Source organism: Protopterus annectens, chromosome 13.part0 (assembly GCF_019279795.1).
Source record: "Protopterus annectens isolate FY-2018-M chromosome 13.part0, PAN1.0, whole genome shotgun sequence".
NCBI lineage: Eukaryota > Metazoa > Chordata > Ceratodontiformes > Protopteridae > Protopterus > Protopterus annectens.
In genome coordinates this window covers 402,038,650-402,057,534 of record NC_056747.1, presented here as the reverse complement: position 1 = coordinate 402,057,534, position 18,885 = coordinate 402,038,650, and the positions used below count along the sequence as shown (strand labels likewise).

General features: G+C 42.8%; 1 protein-coding gene across 2 annotated transcripts in view; it reads left to right on the top strand.

Moving 5' to 3' along the window:
- The window catches only part of CUX1 (cut like homeobox 1), a 3,879,009-nt gene that overhangs the window by 2,758,357 nt on the left and 1,101,767 nt on the right, over positions 1 to 18,885 (top strand). The window contains exon 20 of one of the 2 annotated variants that reach the window (XM_044054028.1): positions 1,396 to 1,698. The exons of the other annotated variant lie outside the window; for it this stretch is intronic. Coding sequence (XP_043909963.1) covers positions 1,396 to 1,698 — 303 coding nt within the window. The remainder of the gene's footprint in view (positions 1 to 1,395; positions 1,699 to 18,885) is intronic. 2 annotated transcript variants of the gene reach the window in all.

The following is an 18,885-nucleotide window of genomic DNA, read 5'->3' as shown; positions in this document are numbered from 1 at the left end:
AACAGATGACATTCTTATATCATCTGAAAAAGTTTTGACTACTTGCAGTCGTGCTTTCAGTTCCTCATCTGATGAGCTATACAGTTTTAAGTCATCAACAAAGAGATGAGAAGTCTTTACACTTTGTTGTTTTCTAGGAGCCAAATTATAGCCATGGCCTAATCTGTTAAGCAGACATTTTAATAGATTAAGGTTAAGACAGAGTAGCAGAGGTGACAGGGAGTCACCCTGGAATAATCCCTCTTTGGATTTTTATCCCTGGAATAATAATTTGTCCTTTATCATGACTTAATTCCAAAGTGGTCTGACACTATTTCATGGTTACTGTAATGTAGTTGATTAGTATAGAGGCTGTGTCTTGCACATTTTTAAGCACTCTTTTATCCATGAATATGGGATACTATTGAATGCTTTTTTGTTGTCAGTCCGTGCCATACTTAGATTCTTTCACTTTTTACAGTTCTCCAGTATGACTTTATTTAGCAACAGATGATAGGGTTCCCTTGAGAACTAAACTTTTATGCCTAAGGTAAAGTCCAGTTTGCTTTAAGCAAAATTACCCATATCCCTGACTTTTTTCTAGAACCTAAAAATGAGAGAGAAAGGATACTCCATATCTTGGATGTCCCCAGACAGCTTTAGTACTATCTTAACAAGAAAAAATTATTTCAGAACATCTGATCAGTTGCTCATTTCTTGTGAAGGTAACAAAAATGGACAACCTGTGTCAACACAGACTATTTCAGTATGATTGTATTATAATCACCACAGCAAAAGAATTCCAAACATGGTAAAGGCTCTCACTGTACCAGGACGGCTTTTTGGAAAAGGTTGGATTCTTGATGTATTCTAGAAGTAGGAACTTGGTCCTCTGTGCACACATTTACAAAGCACTATAGACAAGATTCCTTCCTCAGGTCTAGGACAGGCTTTGCTAGGACAATTCTTCAGGATTTCTTGGACTCTCATCTTTACTCCTCCCAGTTATTGAGCTGTTGTAGTGTGCTCATGTAACTTGGACTACTGCAGCAGTGATCTATATGAAGAATGTAGTACATCTGAGAGTAGACTTACCATAACACTAATTGATTGAATGATCACTGCTGCAGTAGCTGCTCTTTCCTTCCATCCTTCCTTATTTTTTGTATATTTTTGTCAAGATGTGAACTTTTATTATTTTACTAGTATTGTCCTCTCAGGAGTTCTGCATCATTCTCTGTGTTGTTCTGAAGGATATATCCCATATAGCTTAGGCTACTGCACCAGTGATCATTCATACCTCTACTGTTAAGATAAGTGTACTTACACAGCTGTACTTTTTTGCAGTGGAAGGGTGTTACAGGAATGTGGTATGTGAATTACATTGTAATGTATGTTAAAATATTACATTTACAGAAAACACTCCAAAGACATCTGCCAGCTGCAGTCCTGCTCCAGAATCTCCTATGAGCTCTAATGAATCTGTGAAGAGTCTTACAGAGTTGGTGCAACTTCCGTGCCCTCCTTTAGATGGCTGTAAGGAAGAAAAACAGGTGGACTCAAGTGATGCATCTGTTACAGATTCCCAGTCAAATACACCTGTGCCAGTTGCTGGTAACTCTTCACTTAGCATTCAGGAACTGGTAGCAATGTCATCAGAGCTTGACACTTACAGTATAACAAAGAGAGTAAAGGAGGTGTTAACAGACAACAACCTTGGTAAGTTCTGATTGCATGCATTACTGGTTAACATGTCAGTATTGTTTGCCTTCTGTATACAGTAGTTTCCCTGTGAACTAAGACAGAAGGTTTATGTTGTACTGTGACTTATTCATGCATTTTCTTGAATATTACAGGTCATTACCGCATTACTGAATAACTTGATGATGAGTACGAATGGTAACATTGCTAACAGTATAGCTGTGTTTTACAATTTCAGTTGATCTCTTGATACATTTTCCGTGATCCCTTTTTATTAAAAGAAAAGTGTTGATGTTAGGTAGTCCATTCTCACCTTCATTTTTACATATGGGTTCGGAGCCGATCTTCAAGCTCGAAGACTCCTTGTTGGCTCGTAGCTAAGCAGGTATCCCATGGTGCACCAGTGCAATCCCCAGATCTCGTTTGCCGTGTCAGTGAGTTCGGATGTGCTTCTCTTGGCTCTGGCTAAGTCTTTTGCATTTTTCATTAAACTAGTGGTTTTTTGCATATTTACTGGAAATATATATATAGGGCTTTACCTTAATTGTCTTATGGTCTTGTGTGACCGTAATAGTAGTATCCTGTGTACCAGTAGTTAGGCGCAGTTGCGCTTTTTTGCCTAGATCGTTAATTTTGGCGGTTTCGCCATTTTTCTGTTATTTACTGGAAAGTATACATATAGGGCTTTACCTTAATTGCCTTGTGGTCTTGTGTGACCAGTAGTAGTAGTCTCCTGTGTATCAGTAGTTAGGCGCAGTTGCGTTTTATTGCCTAGATAGTTCGTTTTGGCGGTTTCGCCATTCTTAATCAATAGGGGCTCCTATTGATTAATTTCCAGTTAATCAGTTATTAACTGGTAGTCTTAATCACTTTTACAGTTGCAAATTTTTTTCCTTATTGAACGTGTGTGTGTGTGTGTGTGGTGTGGTATACTTGGTCTGATTGAATTAGAAGATCCAGTTCCTCACAGGGCTAGGCCCGTTTAACTTAAAGGACCTAGTCTTCGTGTTTCTACTCCAATGTATTTTTATTGGAAATATTTCCTGTGTGACTGATTATCTGTCTGTTGTTTTAGTGAAAAACCTAGTTTCTTTTACACCAGGCTAGGCCCGTTTAACATAGAGGACCTAGTCCTCGTGTAATTCTTCTTCAGGGCTAGGCCCGTTTTAGTTAGAGGACCTAGTCCTCAGTTATTCTCTTTCTCTTTTCTCCCCTGGTTGATTGTGTGTTTGCAGTTTCTAAAGATAGCAAGGAGCACAAACCCTCTGGATTAAAAAAATGTATGAAGTGCTCCCAGAAAATGTCTTTGACGGATGGCCTCAGTAGCTGTGTCTACTGCTTGGGAGCCATCCATTTGCAAGAATCATGTTTGTTCTGCCATGCTTTCTCTCCTAGAGTGTTGCAGGAGAGAAAGAACAAACTGATACTCAGGGGTCTTCTGAAGCCAACCTTCGAGGAAGCCTTATCTGGTTTGTCTGCTTCTTCGTCTAAGTCTTCAAAGTCAAGGTCTGACTCAAAATCAAAAGGTTCAAAAAGGCCTTCTCTGGCATCGGCAGATGTTTCAGAGCCGCCTTCCAAATTAACAAAATCTGTCTCCTCGACAACTCAGTCTTCGGAGCCGAAGGAGAGCCCCATGGTTTCAGAGTCGGTCACAGGTGCTTCGGTGCCGACTGCTGAACCCTTGGTAATAGTTGAATCTGCTGCTCAGAGCCGGTCTGTAGAGTCCCTACCAGTCTCCTTGCTGGTCAAATCCCCAGTTCCTGCTAGGTCGAGATCCCCAACTTTATCTTCTAGATCTTCCAGGAATCTTTCGGAAGAAGATGTGGAGAGGGTAGTACTGAAACTCCTGAAGTCTGCTCTGCCTAAATTTTTGTTGGCTCCGACCCAATCGTCTCCGGAGCCAATCGAACCAGTTTTATCCTCATCCATGATTCCTCCTCCGAGCCATGTTGGATTTTCGGAGCCGGAGTGCTTGTTACCAACAGAGGAACCCTCGGTTCCGGCTCCCCTTGCTGTTGCATTGGAGCCGAGTTCGGCAGCGGCACGCTTGGCTCCATTCGTCGTGTTCAGGGACTGAAGCTCTTCTGTCGGCGCAGAGGGGGGAGGGTTTGAATCGATCTTCATCAGTTCCGAGCCTTCCTCTTGGTGCTTACGCCAGGGTGAGCTTGGACCCTGCATCTGTCTCGGAGCCAATGGCTCGGGCTCCGGCACCATCCTTTGTCTTTTCGGAGTGGGGACGCTCTTCGGAGCCGGAGAGGTCTGCTTTTGAGGTGATGAGGAGTGTGCTGTCACAATCTACAGCCCCTGCCAGTGGTACAAGCACTCTTCCCCCCAGGGCTCCCACTTCGGTCTCAGTACCTACTCTCTCCGGAGACAGCAGAGACCCGCAGCCTCAGGAGCCACCGGCTGGTGGCCCCCACTCTTCCGGGGCCTCTCCAGAAGGTCCTTTCGAGGAGCCCTGTCGGAAGAGAGTATACAAGAGGAAGCATATTGACTCCCAGGATGAGTCTCTGACATCGGACACTGACCTCGAGGAGTCGGAGGGGTCCCCTAAGTCATCTGATGAAGTCTCCTTTGTGGGCATTCTAGAGATCCTTAAACAGAGGTGCGATGGCCCACTGTCAACCCTTCTGATGAGGAGTTGGTGTGCCTGAAGTCTTTCGGGTCTCAACCCTCTGCCTCTTGGGTGTCTCTACCTTTTGACGAGCTAATGGATCTGGCTAGTCAGAAGGTGTGGGATACTCCCGATGCCGTGGAGCCAGTTCCTAGAAGACCAAATAAGTTCCTGTCTGCCCCTCCTGGAAAAGAATTCTTGTCTAAGGGCATTCCCGTAGATGCCATGGTGGTGGCGGCGGCCACGAAGAAGGAGTTGGTGGAGACTTCTTCCGCCAAACAAGGAGTCTTGACAGATGGACAGATTTGGAAAGCGTGTATTTAGTTCAGAGGCTTTTACACTTCGATCTCTGAACTATCTTACCCATTTCACGATTTTGCAGAGGGATCTCCTCAAGGAGTTAGGAGATTCCATACAGGGTGCTTGTCCTGAGGGAGTCCCTGATAGGATCTCTGCTCAGTTGTCCACCCTAAATTCGGTAGCTAACTTCTCCATGCGGCTGATCTGCCGTGCGGCTGATGGAGCGAGTAGAGCAGCGAGTTCAGGAGTTGCCCTTAGGCGCCACTCCTGGATGCGCTTGTGTAACTTTGCGGAGCCTTTTAAGTCCACCTTCACCAACGCCCCATTTGATGGTTCCTCCTTGTTTGATCCCAAGGTGAAAGAAACACTCACTCGGTGTGAGCAGGAAGGAAAGACTCTCTCTGCCGTAGGAGTCTGTTTTACCGTCACCTCTCGACCATACCCCACAGGTCAAAGTGGTTCAAAAAGTCCCAGAGGGCCTTTCCGGACACACAGAGTGAATCCTCCTTCAGAGGAGGAGGAAATGGTAGTCACTGCCCTAGAGGCAGGGGCGGTCCGCAATACCAGCAAGGCCATGATTCCTTTCGAGGGCGGCCTTATCAGCGCTCCTGATGTGGGGCCCAACTGCGTTTCTCTGGGGCCAGTCGGGGGTCTCATCTCTCTGTATTAAGAAGCCTGGCTAAATATAACCCAAAACAAGTGGGTACAAAGTGTTGTTACCGGAGGCTATATCATACCCTTTTCCCTTCCACCATTTGTTCCCAAGAAGATCCCAGATGTTCCACCCAATCACAGGGATCAGGCAACTGTGGAGATCAACAAGTTGCTCTCAAAAAGAGTCATCCAGCCCATCTCGGCAGACCAGACAGGATCCAGAACTTACTCCATGTTCTTTTTAGTCCCAAAACGAACAGGAGACTAGAGGCAATATTGGACCTCAGCAGATTAAACGAATCTGTGAAAAAGGACAAGTTTTGGATGGTCACACTGCAGTCGATACTACCGTTGTTAGGGAAAGACTATTGGATGTGCTCTCTGGATCTGCAAGACGCCTACTACCATATAAAAATGGACAAGGCGTCAAGGAGGTAGCTATGCTTCCGGCTGGGAGCCAGCCATTATCAGTTTCGTGCTCTGCCCTTTGGTCTCACCACAGCCTCCAGGATGTTCACCAAATGCATGGCAGTAGTGACAGCTCACCTGAGACGTCAGGGATTCCAGGTGCTTCCGTATTTGGATGACTGGCTCCTTACCACCCCCATCAGACATGTACTCCTCCAAAACAGGGACGCCACCATCCAGCTTTGTGCTCAACTAGGGATCTCCATAAACTGGGAAAAATCTGCATTACTGCCCTCGCAATTTGTGATTTTTTTAGGCGCAGAGGTAGACACAGTGGATATGACAGTTCATCTTCCCGCCGAAAGAGCACAAAACCTCATCTCACAAGTTCAGCATCTTTTTCCGCTTCGGAAGGTAAAAGCAAAATAGATTCTTCAACTTCTTGGAACGATGGCCTCAACCATTCTGTTAATACCTTTAGCCAGGTTGCACATGAGAATCCTTCAATGGCTCCTGTTCTCCCAGTGGTCATTCCAATGTCTACCTCTGAATCACCCTGTTCTGCTGATGGAATCATGCAAAAAGGACCTTCGTTGGTGGATAGCCCCCAACAACCTGTTCACGGGAGCTCCCTTTGTGCCTACCCAACCCGTTGCCACTGTGACCACGGATGCCTCCCAGGTTGGGTGGGGGGGCATTATCTTGGCAGGACTGTCCACGGCACATGGCAGGAACAGGAGGCTCATCTGCATATCAATGTTCTGGAGATGAGAGCGGTGCTTCTGGCATTGCAAGCACTTCAGGACCATCTTCCTCCAGGGATGATTGCGATACAATCAGACAACATGTCGGTTGTGTGGTATATCAACAAACAGGGCGGTACCAGATCTTACCCAATCTGTCGAGAGGCCATGCGAGTTTGGGAATGGGTGATTTCTTCCCATCGCTTTCTGGTGGCAGCGCACATTCCGGGGACAACCAACGTGTTAGCTGACAAGCTGAGCCGGGCAATCTTGCTGCCCCACGAGTGGTCTCTGTAACGGGAAATAGTGGAACAGATTTTCCGAAAATGGGGAAAACCTTACTGCGACCTTTTTGCCAGTCCAGTCAATGCCAAGTGCAGCAGTTATTTTTCCCTAATTCCCCCTCCGGGGGGAAACACACAGAGACGCTCTGGTCCACGATTGGCCTATGCTTTTCCTCCATTCCCTCTTATCCCCAAAGTGATACAGAAAGCCAACCGACTGGGAAGCAAGTTAATCCTCATTGCTCCTTATTGGCCTCGTCAGGTCTGGATCGCCTTCCTCGAGCCTCTTCTCCTGGACGATCCTTGGATTCTGGACACAGTTCCAGATCTATTGACCCACATGTCGGGTTCGCTACACCTCTCTCATCACACCCTCAAATTGACAGCTTGGCTGCTCCAGTTCCATCTCTAGTCAGGCTTCATGGTGTTTTGTCATCAGTGTCCCATAATATTTTATACTCGCATAAACCCTCAACCAGGAAGGCTGTATGACAGTAAATGGAAAAGGTTCTCTATTTGGGCACAGAAAATGAAAGTGGATCCTTACACTGCTCCCATTCCTGCGATTCTGGAATTCCTTTTGGAGCTTTTTCAGCAGGGATCTGCCGCGGCCACCATCAAAGTACAATTGGCGGCTATCTCCATTTTTATTTAGGGTCTCCAGATGTCAACCTTATGTCTCATAAGCTATGCAAGACTTTCTTGAGAGGAGCCACTTTACTGAGACCACCTTTACAAGAACCTGCAGCTTCTTGGGACTTAAATTTTGTGTTGTCCAAACTAACATCCCCTCCCTTTGAACCATCTCATTCATCTTCCTTAAAGTATTTGTCTTGGAAGACTGTGTTCTTAGTAGCTATTACATCAGCCAGATGTGTTTCTGAGCTACATGCCCTGTCTATTAGGCCACCTTATTTAGTCTTTCATAAAGACAGGGTTTCCTTACATACCAATCCTTCGTTTGTTCCCAAAGTTTGTTCTTCTGCCACATTGAACCAGTCCATTGAGCTTCCAGTTTTCTTTCCAAATCATAGCAATGCAGCTGAATATCATTTCCACCAGCTAGATGTTCACAGACAGCTACGTTTTTATTTGCAATGGACCAAAGAATTTCGGAAGTCAGACCAGTTGTTTGTTTCTTTTTCTGATTCCAGATTGGGCTTACCAGTTTCTAAGGTGACATTGGATTTCGAGTTGCATAGCTTTCATCTACAGTTCGGAGGGCAGACCTTTACCCCACAGGATCAAGGCTCACTTTACCAGGTTTCAGTCTACCTCTGCAGCCTTTCAAGCCTGGGTACCAATTGATCATATCAGTGCAGCAGCTACGTGGGCTACACCTCACACCTTCATTACTCATTATAAGTTGGATTTGGCTTCTAGGGGTAGAGCATCCTTTGGCTCCACGGTGCTCAGGAGTATCTTCCAATGAGCCACCCAAGAATAAGGCGCTAGGAACACTGTCCCATATTTAAAAATGAAGGTGAGATTGGACTACCTAACATAAAGAAGTTAATGTACTCACCATAACATTCCATGTTGGTAGTCCATGTCACCCTTCATTTTTACCAACCCGCCCTTCTGCCCCCATCCTGGAAGATCTGGAGGTAATACTTTAAATTTCTTGGTTGGTGACCTTTTAGTATTGGTTTGTTGGTTAGGGGTTTCTTTCTATTTCTAGCGAGCAGCAGACAAGATCTGGGGATTGCACTGGTGCACCATGGGATACCTGCTTAGTCACGAGCCAACCAGAAGTCTTCGAGCTTGAAAATCGACCGAGTCGGTGCCGAACCCATATGTAAAAATAAAGGGTGAGATGGACTACCAACATGGAACGTTATGGTGAGTACATAACTTCTTTTTTGGATCTGTACATCTACTCAAGTCTCTCAGGCAGGCCTCCTTTGCAAGTCAGATGGTATGTGATGAAAGATGACACTTAAAGTGATGCATCAGTGTGTAAATTAAAATGCACTCTTGCCGCTCCACTTGACTGCATGTGGCTTTCTGACATTCCAGTCCCCTTTTCAGTTTAATGCAACTATTATGCCGCTGGCCACATTAATTCTGTTTTTATGTCTCTCTCGCCATTCTTTTCATGACACCCCCCCCCACACACACACACACACACACACAGTTACAAAACTATTTCAAGTTAGAATGAAGGTACCCACTTGAGGAACACAGGTTTGCTTGGGTGCATTATTCAATTTATTTTCCCTGCATGTCCATTTCTTTCACCAGTTATTTATAGTTTTTCTCCCTCTAAATAACAGTAGGGAGGCAGTTTTAAGTTTCACAGTCATAAACTTTGGACTCAGTGTGGAAGTGAAATAATGTCTTGTCATTTGGTATGTTTTAAGGGGAAAATATTTTGAAAAATTCTTCTTCCTATTATTAGATTATTCTAGAACAGGAGCATACCAAGTACCTCCCCAGATGATCACCGGCTTAATTTCTCTTAGAGTGTAGCGATTTTTGTTTTTGCTCATTTTTCCCCCACTGCCTACTGGATCATTCCGCCCACCTGGCCACTTAGCCCAATAGTTCCTGAGTTGACCAAGAAGGGTCAACGTTCAGGGAGCCATCAGGGTGGCTTTTGATTTTTGTTTGCTGTTTTGGCCCAAATCCAGAGAATGCTTAGAATAATGCAGGGTAGGGACTTGCCAATTGCAAAGGATGTCATGGGGCATTTACTTTCATGTGGCATACTGCACAAAACATGCAAGGTGGTTTCCTTGGTCTACACCTTGCAGATGTCACTTCCCAGTGTTCCCCTTAATATCTGCACCTTCACCACCCCTATGGCAGGCAAGCAGGTAGTGTCCCTTGGAGCTTCATTCCAGTGTAAAGTAAAATGTTCATCATATAATTTACTGTTGCAGTCCTCATCGGCTAATAATAGCGTTATATATTCATGTCACAGTAGTAGTATGGTCACATGAACCTTGGTTGGCATCAGTCCTTTGGGTGGCCTGTTTGGAAAGAAAGAATAAGTACTCTTACAGGGAATATTCATTTGCTGTTTTATTCCTGCTGTAGCAAGTATTTGACTGTCTGATAACAACTGTATCTAAGTAAGATTACTAAGAAAAATGACTGTATTGATTGTGAGAAACAGATTCCCCCATAGTGGTTTTCATTCCCATTGTCTTTTTTTGCAGCTTGCCAGAGCATAATGTGTTCAGTCTGATGTTGTCAGTCTTCATTTTATCCTTGACAGATGGGTCCGGTTCCGATATTGGAATTGACTCAGCTGTTACTGCAGCTCTTGCCAGCCAAAAACTCTTGATCTTCACCTCTACCCACAACCACTCTCTCACAATTACCTCAGATCTCGTTTGCCACTTTTCTGAAACAGTCGCGTTTTGCCAGTGTTCTCAGATTTCAGTGGGTTTAGGTCAATTTTTCATTTTATTTCTCAGAGATTTCCCTCTTTCTACTTTAATATTTTTTCGTACATGTAGTATAACTTTAAAATATCATTGCTGATATTCTTTCCCCTTGTGTGTTGGTGTATTTTTCTTAACTGTTATTGTTAATAGTTTCCCCTCCCTCTCTGTTAAGCTTTCTTTCGTTCTTTATTTTCACTGGAGAACTTCCAGAAGTGTTTCTGCAGAGGCCTAAGTCTCCTTCAACTTCATCTATCCACTCCACCAAAAGTCTTTCTTGAATTTGACTTGGAGAGACTGGTGAATAAAATCTTGCAGGCTAGAGGACTTTCAGGCCCCCTTTCAGTTCCATCCCCTTCGGGTCTTGTAATCGAGCCTTCTTTTACTCCATTGAACACTCCTCCTCTAACCTTAAGAGTCATCTGTTTTGGATCTCCTAGCACCGACTGTGCTGGTTTCTGAGATCTTCACATCTTCAGAACCAGTAATCCCTCCTGAGCTCTTTGGTGGCTTTGGAACTAGAGACCTCTCAGAGCCATAGCTACCTTGTCGGTTCCGGGGAGCAGGACTCGACTGCAGGTTTTTTGGAGCCATCCCCTGCTCCTTGGGACTTCAGCTGAAGTTAGTTCAGCTCTGGCTTGTGTCTTCAAGAGTCTATTCATCAGAGCGGGGAGTGACCCCAGTCTTGATGTAGTCTGTCTCGGTTCCAGGTTCCCTTCCCTCTTTGGGGGGGGGGGGTTCCCTGCAAGGCAATGGACAGGGCCTTCTCACTGTGACTCAGACAACAACTTCCCTCTTGGAACATGTCACCCCCCCCAGCTCTATTATTCCACCTGCCTCTCCACTGGGACAGCGAGTGCTAAAGTCTCAGGTTTGTCAGAGTCAGGTTCTGTCATCTTTTGACACCTCCCCAGTCCCCTGAGGATGTCCCTCAGAAAAAGAAATGCAAGAGGAAGCACTTAGATTCCTCTCAGGAATAAGTCACCCAGGACACAGATTTTGATGAGTGGGAAGGGTCCCCACAGTCACCACCTGAAAATGTCTCCTTTGGAGACATCCTAAAATTTTAAAACAAAAGGGTGGCTGGAAGTCCCAAAGCCCTTCCTCTGAGGAATCTGTTTACCTTCAGGCTTTCAGCACCTGCCCGTCTACCTCTTGGGTGACCCCACCCATTGACAAACTCATTCAGTTGATTTCACAGGGAGAATGGAAGACTCTGGACACCATTGAACCCATCTCCAAGAACTCGACAAAATATTATCAGTCCCGGAAGATAAATAGTTCTGGGCCAGGGGGTTAGCTGTAGATGTTGTGGTCATAATGGCCACCAGTAAAAAGGAAATTGCTGAGGAGAGTTCATCTGTCCATGTGCCCAACAGGGAGTCTCGGGCTATGGACAGATTTGGGAAGCAGGTCTATGTTTCGTCAAGCATTGGTATAAGGTCTTTGAAGTTCTTGGCACACTTTATAAGACTTCAGCGGGATCTGATTAAGGAATTGTAGCTGTAGCTGAGGGAGTACAAGAGAAAGTGGCTTCTCAGCAAGCTATATATATTAAGGCTATATAAGATGAGCTGAAATCCCAGTTTTTTATCTGATGAAGTCAAGCAACTGCATGACGAAAACGTTTGAGTGTATATTGTGAACATTAATAAAAATTCTATTTAGCGATTTATTTCGCCTACAGTGTTGGTGTGGTTGCGGTTTCCTCTACTGACTTTCTTGGATTTTTTGGTGTGTTTTAGTCAGTCGAGTATACTTTCTGTGTTTTGGTGTTCCATATGGCGACTCGGTTGGGGGAGACCAAATCCACGGACACTGCGGACATTATGTTTCGGACAGAGGTTGGCGAAATTCGGAAGCTTACTGGGCAACTAACTCAATTAATAGAACTCCTCATGCCTTTGAGCCATGCACTCAAAATTAACCATCAGGGCATGAAAGCTAACCCCTTAACGGGATCTACTCTAGTTCCTTTACCACCTAGAGAATCTAACCAGGATGGTACAGCCCGACATACGGAAGTTGATTCCAGTGCATCATCTACTGATTTTCGGGTTACTCCAAGAGCGTTACGCTCTAATCATCCTGTAGTTAACGAAGAAGAAGAGACTAACATTTATCGCGAACAACCATCTACGTTTCAGGAGTGGATACAGGCTAAACCTATTTTCAACCCTGATGGAAGGAGCGGAGCTAATATAGTGGAGAACAGTACCTTCGCTGAACAATTGACTGCTTTACAGACTTCACTTTATAGGTATAAGACTTTACAATTGGACAATTTATACCTACATGAATGTTTACATAAAAAAATAGTCCCTAAGGGACTTTGTATCTTTAAATAGCCTAATAACGTTTTAGATGGTAGTGAATTTCGTCAGGAACTTATAAAAGCATTTGACCAGTGTGGCTTTAACATAGTCCAAGCCATTATTAACAAGAATGAACGTGATATGCGTGTTTTAGAGAAAGATATTGATAAGTATAACGAATTTGTTATAAATGATTTGTTATTTACTGTTGAACAGGAGAAGAAAAAGTACTACGATATAAGGGTACAAGTTGGCAAGAAATGTGATGAGATATTACGTAGAAAACATAAAAAACTTGATCAAGATATCAAAGAGTACCAAGAGGGGCGACAATATCCTAAACCCCCACCGGTACATTTCAAGTTTTATGAAAAGGGTCAAAATGGTATTAATATGCCTTGTCCTCAGGATACTTCCCACAATAATTCCATTTTAAGGGGGTGTAGATAATAACCATGAAGGGGACTATTTAGAACAGGATGTTCTACCTAGGAGATCAGAAAGAATCCGAAATCAACAAAACAGTTACCATTTTTCCCCAGCTCGCCTTCCCCAACAACAGGGAGGGAGATACAAAACCAACAGGAACCAGAACAGATACCGGAAATGGTAGATGGTAGAGGGCCTATTAATGTAGAATTGCAAGGGGAAATTTTTTCTGTAGTTAATAGAGCAGGATATCATATTTATAACTACAGGGACATTCTTATAACAAATACGTTTTTTGATTTATTCACCAAGGGTTTTAAGTATGTTCCACACAAAAATAGTAACATTACCCATGTTATTTTGGATCTTAAGATGTTTATCAGGAAACTCAATTTGGAAAATTTGTTGGGAAGTAGTAAAAATCATGACATTTCGATTCAATACAGAACTGGTGTATACAATCCACCTGTACACCCTCAACTAAAAAATTTAGAGAACAGAATTGAGAAAAAACTAAGAATAAGTTGTAAAAAATATAGATATTCTCATAATTTAACTGCAGCAGAACAAGAATTATTAACTTATCTCAGTCAAAATGCTGAAATAAGAATAATGGAACCAGACAAAGGGGGTGGTATCGTTCTAATGAACAAATACATGTATGACAGCAAAATGTATGCTATTTTACATGATTATAATCGTTATACATCAGCTTCTATAAAGGAAATACACATTTCATACAAAAAGATAAAATTTGCTATCAAGGACCTATTAGACCAGGATGTTAGAGATTGCAATACATATACATTTTTAGAAAATGAATACCCTAGATTACCAGCAATTTTTGGGGTACCTAAAATACATAAGGACATCAAAGATCCCCCCTTGAGACCCATAGTGTCAGCAGAGGGTTCCATTATTTCATCTGTATCTAAATTACTTGACAAAAAACTCAAAATACTTTGGGACAGGGATCCCATTTGTTAAAGGACTCTTGGGAATTTTTGAGTAAGATAACACCGGAATTTTATGACCCTAATTTAGTATTTCTTACTATAGACGTTGTAGATCTCTTTTCTGTTATTCCGCACCAACAGGGTTTACTGTGGCTTGAAGAGGCTTTGAGAGAAAGAGTTAATGTAAGTGAAAATGATATTTTTCTAACCCTTGAACTAGCCAAATTAGTACTAAATAATAATTTTTTTGTACTTTTCGGGCGAATATTTTAAACAGCTTTCTGGTGTACCTATGGGAGCTAATTTTGCCCCCACTTATGCTGATGATATATTGAATGTCTGGGAGAATAAATATGTCTTGAATAGCAAATATCAGATCAATTGGACTTTTTATTCCAGATTTTTAGACGATATATGTATTTTTTGGACAGGACCAACTGACATGGTTTTGGAATTTATAAACTATTTAAATAATACAACAGATTTTTTGTCTTTTACTTACCAGATGCATTTTAATAAGGTCAACTATTTGGATGTAACACTTTCAGTACTGGACAGTGACTTCAAATCGGCTATTTATAGGAAGCCTACTTTTTCTAATAGTTACATCCATTATAACAGTTCACATCCAAGACATCAAAAGTTTAGCATTGTCAAAGAATGTTAGGGTTTCAAGAATGACCTCGAATGAAAATGAATTCAAATTAGAATGTGTCAAACTTTTTGACATGTTTCGTGAAAGGGGATACCCTGACAAGTTTATTGACAATATTAAACAAGAGGTTTTACAAGGCAGAACAACTAAATTTAAGCCCATTTTGGGTACAGGTATCTTAGAGAAAAATACGGGCCAGAGTGAACATTCGAAACATGATTTTCAGTATAGTAAAGCCTTTGTAACCCAATATAGTGCAAATTCTGGTATTATTAGGAAGATTATTAATGATGAGTGGGCAGCTTTTAGGGATATAACTGACCTTGTTAAGCTCAAGAACAAAAATGTGAATGTTGTATACAGAAGAGGGTACAACATTAAGAATATTCTTGAACATGATACTGTTATTAATAGATATTCAAATCAGTGCAAGGGCACTTACAAGTGTGGAACCTGTACACAGTGCAGATTTATTTCTAACACTGACAAAATTTATTTAATGTCCAGAAACAGATGGATTAGGGCAACCTCTTACTCCAATTGCAACAGCCAGGGACTTATATACTTGGCGACATGCCAACAATGCCAAGCATTTTATGTTGGCAAAACGGAAAGATCCCTAAAAAGAAGGATCTATGAACATTATTATGAGATAGTTAAGAACAATTCTAACAATGCTCTATACCGCCATACTCTGGCATGTACATCTGCTAAATTTTTATTTTTTGTTATTGAGATGATGGCCAGGGACAATAGGGGAGGACCTTGGGAAATTAAATTAGAACATAAAGAAACCTGTTGGCAGATAACATTAGAAGCTAACAGGTCCCCAGGTTTAAATGATACTATTTCTATTGCTCCACTTCTCAAGCTTAAAGCAGGCAGAATATAATAACAAGACATTTATTTACATCAAGTTCCATGTAACAATTTCTTTTTTATATATATATATATATATATATATATATATATATATATATATATATATAATTTTTATATATATTTAATACAGCATTATATAAGTACAATAGATTATCTGTGTTCATTTGACTGTCATTATTTATTAATATTCATTATTTATATATATATTTTAACATAAACCTCAACAATTTTATGAAATTCACAAAATATGTTAATTCTTATTAACACAAAAGTATATCAATGTTATAAGAATTTTTATATGTTTTTAAAAAGTAAGGATTCTTTAAAATGGATGTTTACCATTTTAAATTTTAAATACTAATTGATTAATTGTTTTATCAATTTATTAAGGCTATATAAGATGAGCTGAAATCCCAGTTTTTTATCTGATGAAGTCAAGCAACTGCATGACGAAAACGTTTAAGAGTGTATATTGTGAACGTTAATAAAAATTCTATTTAGCGATTTATTTTGCCTACAGTGTTGGCGTGGTTGCGGTTTCCTCTACTGACTTTCTTGGATTTTTTGGCTTCTCAGCAAGCCACCCTGGAGTCTGTGTCTGATTCATCCATGAGTAATCGCACATACAGCCGAAGGAAATTCCAGAGCAGCAGGTACAGGAGTAGCCATAGGGAGACGCACCTGGATGCGCCTATATGACTTTGCGGAACCATTCTTCTTTCATCAAAGCTTCCTTTCACAGAACATCCTTGTTTGGCCCTAAAGTAAAAGAGGATTTGGTCCAGGTGTGAGAAGGATAGTAAGATCCTTTCTGCTGTGGGCATACATTTCTCCACCCTCCAAAGGTCCTTTTCTAGGAACCAGAGGAGTGGTGGAAAAGTTTGGTTCAAAAAAATCCTAAGGACCTTTCCAAGATACACGTGGAGGGAGTTCCCCCAGGGTCGGGGGGGGACCAAAATGGAAGATGCCACCCTCATGGCAGAGATGGTCTGCAAAACCAGGGCTTCAGAGATTCCTTTCCAGTGAAGCCCTTTCAGCACTCCTGAAAGGAGGCCCGACTGTCTTCCTCTGGAAGCAGTTGGGGGACACTTGTCCTTGCACCTAAATGCCTGGCTAAACATAACAGATTCCTGGGTGCAATGGACAGTATCAAGAGGCTATATCATTCCCTTTTCTCATCCTTCCCCTGTATACAAGAAAATCCCCGATGTTCCACCCAATCAGAGGGATTCGGCAGGGCAAGAAATTCAAAAACTGCTGGACAAAAGAGTCATCCAAGAAGTCCCGCCAGACCAGATAGGATTCAGAACCTACTCGAGAGTCTTTGTAGTTCCAAAAATGAATAGGGACTGGAGACCAATTTTGGATCTCAGCGTGTTGAACAAATCAGTTCAGCAGGCAAAGTTCCGGATGGTCAGGCTACAGTCAATTCTTCCCTTTCTGAAGAAAGACAACTGGATGTGCTCGACAGATCTTCAGGATGCATATTACCACATACGAATGGACAAATGCTCCAGGAAGATGTTCTTCTTGTTTCACTGTTGCAGTCATCATTTGTGGGTTATCCCTGTTGGGTAGCCCTCTTTTGGGCTGAATACCAGAGTAAGGGATTTCCCTCTTCCATCGGTTGTTCAGAGACTGTGACTGATGTCAGGTCGTCAGGGCTATAAAGACTGACAGCCGATGCCATTACATCAGTCTTTCTTGCCGTGGAGCCCGAAGCAGAAGCAGTCTTGCGAGTGTATTGGTCAGCTGTTGCTAGAGTGAGGAAAACCGTCTAAAGCTAAGTACCCCATTGGAGAACATAATTCTTGCTTTTAGCCAATGTCAGAGAAAGTTAATAATTGTCTCAGTATTAGAAAGCAGATCCCACACCAAGACTTCCATTTTCTCTGCGTCACTTGTTTAAGCCCAGATCACAATGTCCCCAGGTGTTGGTTCTGTGCCGTGTTTAATGCTAGAACCATACGTAGAAAAGCTGAAATTGTAGCTAGGCATTTTAGTGAGTCTTTTTTTCAATGCAAAATGACTTCGGTCTCTCAACTGGCTACTGACTTGCCTAGAAAAAAGAAAGAAAAAAAATAGAGATAGGCCTCTAAAGGTTAGACCCACTGACGACTCAAGTCAAAATTCTGGTACTTTCCCACTCAGTGCTACTGCTGAAGTCAGTGAGGTGCCTTCACAGCCTCTGACACCAGCCGAGGAACCATTGCAGGCCTCTACCAAGACCCATTCGGAGTCCGGTACACCGCCGGATCCACCTCCCTCTACTGGTATGTCACCTCTTCCTCACACGGTCAGGTTCGGGGCAGCTTTGCAGGCACCGGCTTCCACTGAGACTCCACCAACTACCGAAGCCAGATTCAGACCAACGACAACTCCCCCAGTTAAACTTACTTTTGTATAAGACTACCGACCCATCCAGGCCCAAGCCTAAGACTACCCCCAAAAAGGTCCCTCCCCAAGGACACAGCCACCGACCTACACCTAGCCTGCCTGCTCCTCAGTCGCAGCAACTGCTCAGGATGGCAGAAGACTTGATGACTCTTAATAGGGGAAGCCAACCCCATCCTTCCACCCCAGCCAAAAGAAAAAGGGATGCCTCCCCTGAGACCTTCTCTGACCAGGAATCAGAAGACTCTGTCCTTGAGGAGTCAGACATGGAAGACCAGCCCTTAAAAGCATTTGAGAACTCTGATGCTGATGACCCCATTCCTTCCGCCTCCCCACCTGAGGACTTTTCCTTTGCAGAAACCTTAAATTCCCTCACAGAGCATTTTCAATGGGAGGCCCAAGATTACCCTCAATCTAAGAAGATACTGAGAGAGCTCCTTAACCAGCCCCAGCATAAACCTCTTGCCATTCCACCTATCCTGGATGTAGTGGAGGATGTTTTTCTAGAATTTGCCATTTCACCAGATTCTCTCCCCCCAGCACCCAGAAAACCAGACAGATATTACAGGGTGCAAGACACCCACAAATATCTTTTCAGGAATCCTACCGCAGTCCCTGAAGTCATTACTCAAAGCCCTAAAGGTGCTAGGGCAAGCTCATCTAGTAATCCCATTCCAACTGACAAAGAAAGCAGAGCTTTAGACAGAATGGGAAAAAAAGTATACACTTCAGCCACTTTAGCTGCAAGAGCATTAAATTGCCAATTCATAGTTTCATAGTTTGGTACTAGGCTATCTGCCGTGGGGCATTTATAAGCCTAGCCATAGTGATGTGGCTTTCACCACCCCATGTAATGGTACAAAAGTGTACAGAATAGATTTAGAATACTGTGCCTCTGTCTAGTAGTGACACAGTGAAGACCCCCTTACATAATAGAATTAGTTTACTGTGCCTCTGTCTAGTAGTGACACAGAGATGACCCCTGGGGTAAACCTACGATCTCCCATCCACTCGTCAAGATTTCTCTTGAAGAGAGTCAGTGAGGGACTCTGCCTAACATGAACTGGGATTCTGTTCCAAAGTATGGGAAGCCTCTGAGTTATGAATCTGTCCCTCCAACATGTCCTATTCATATTTGTGCTGAGGTTCAAATCTTTAGCTCTCGTGGTTCTGATGGAT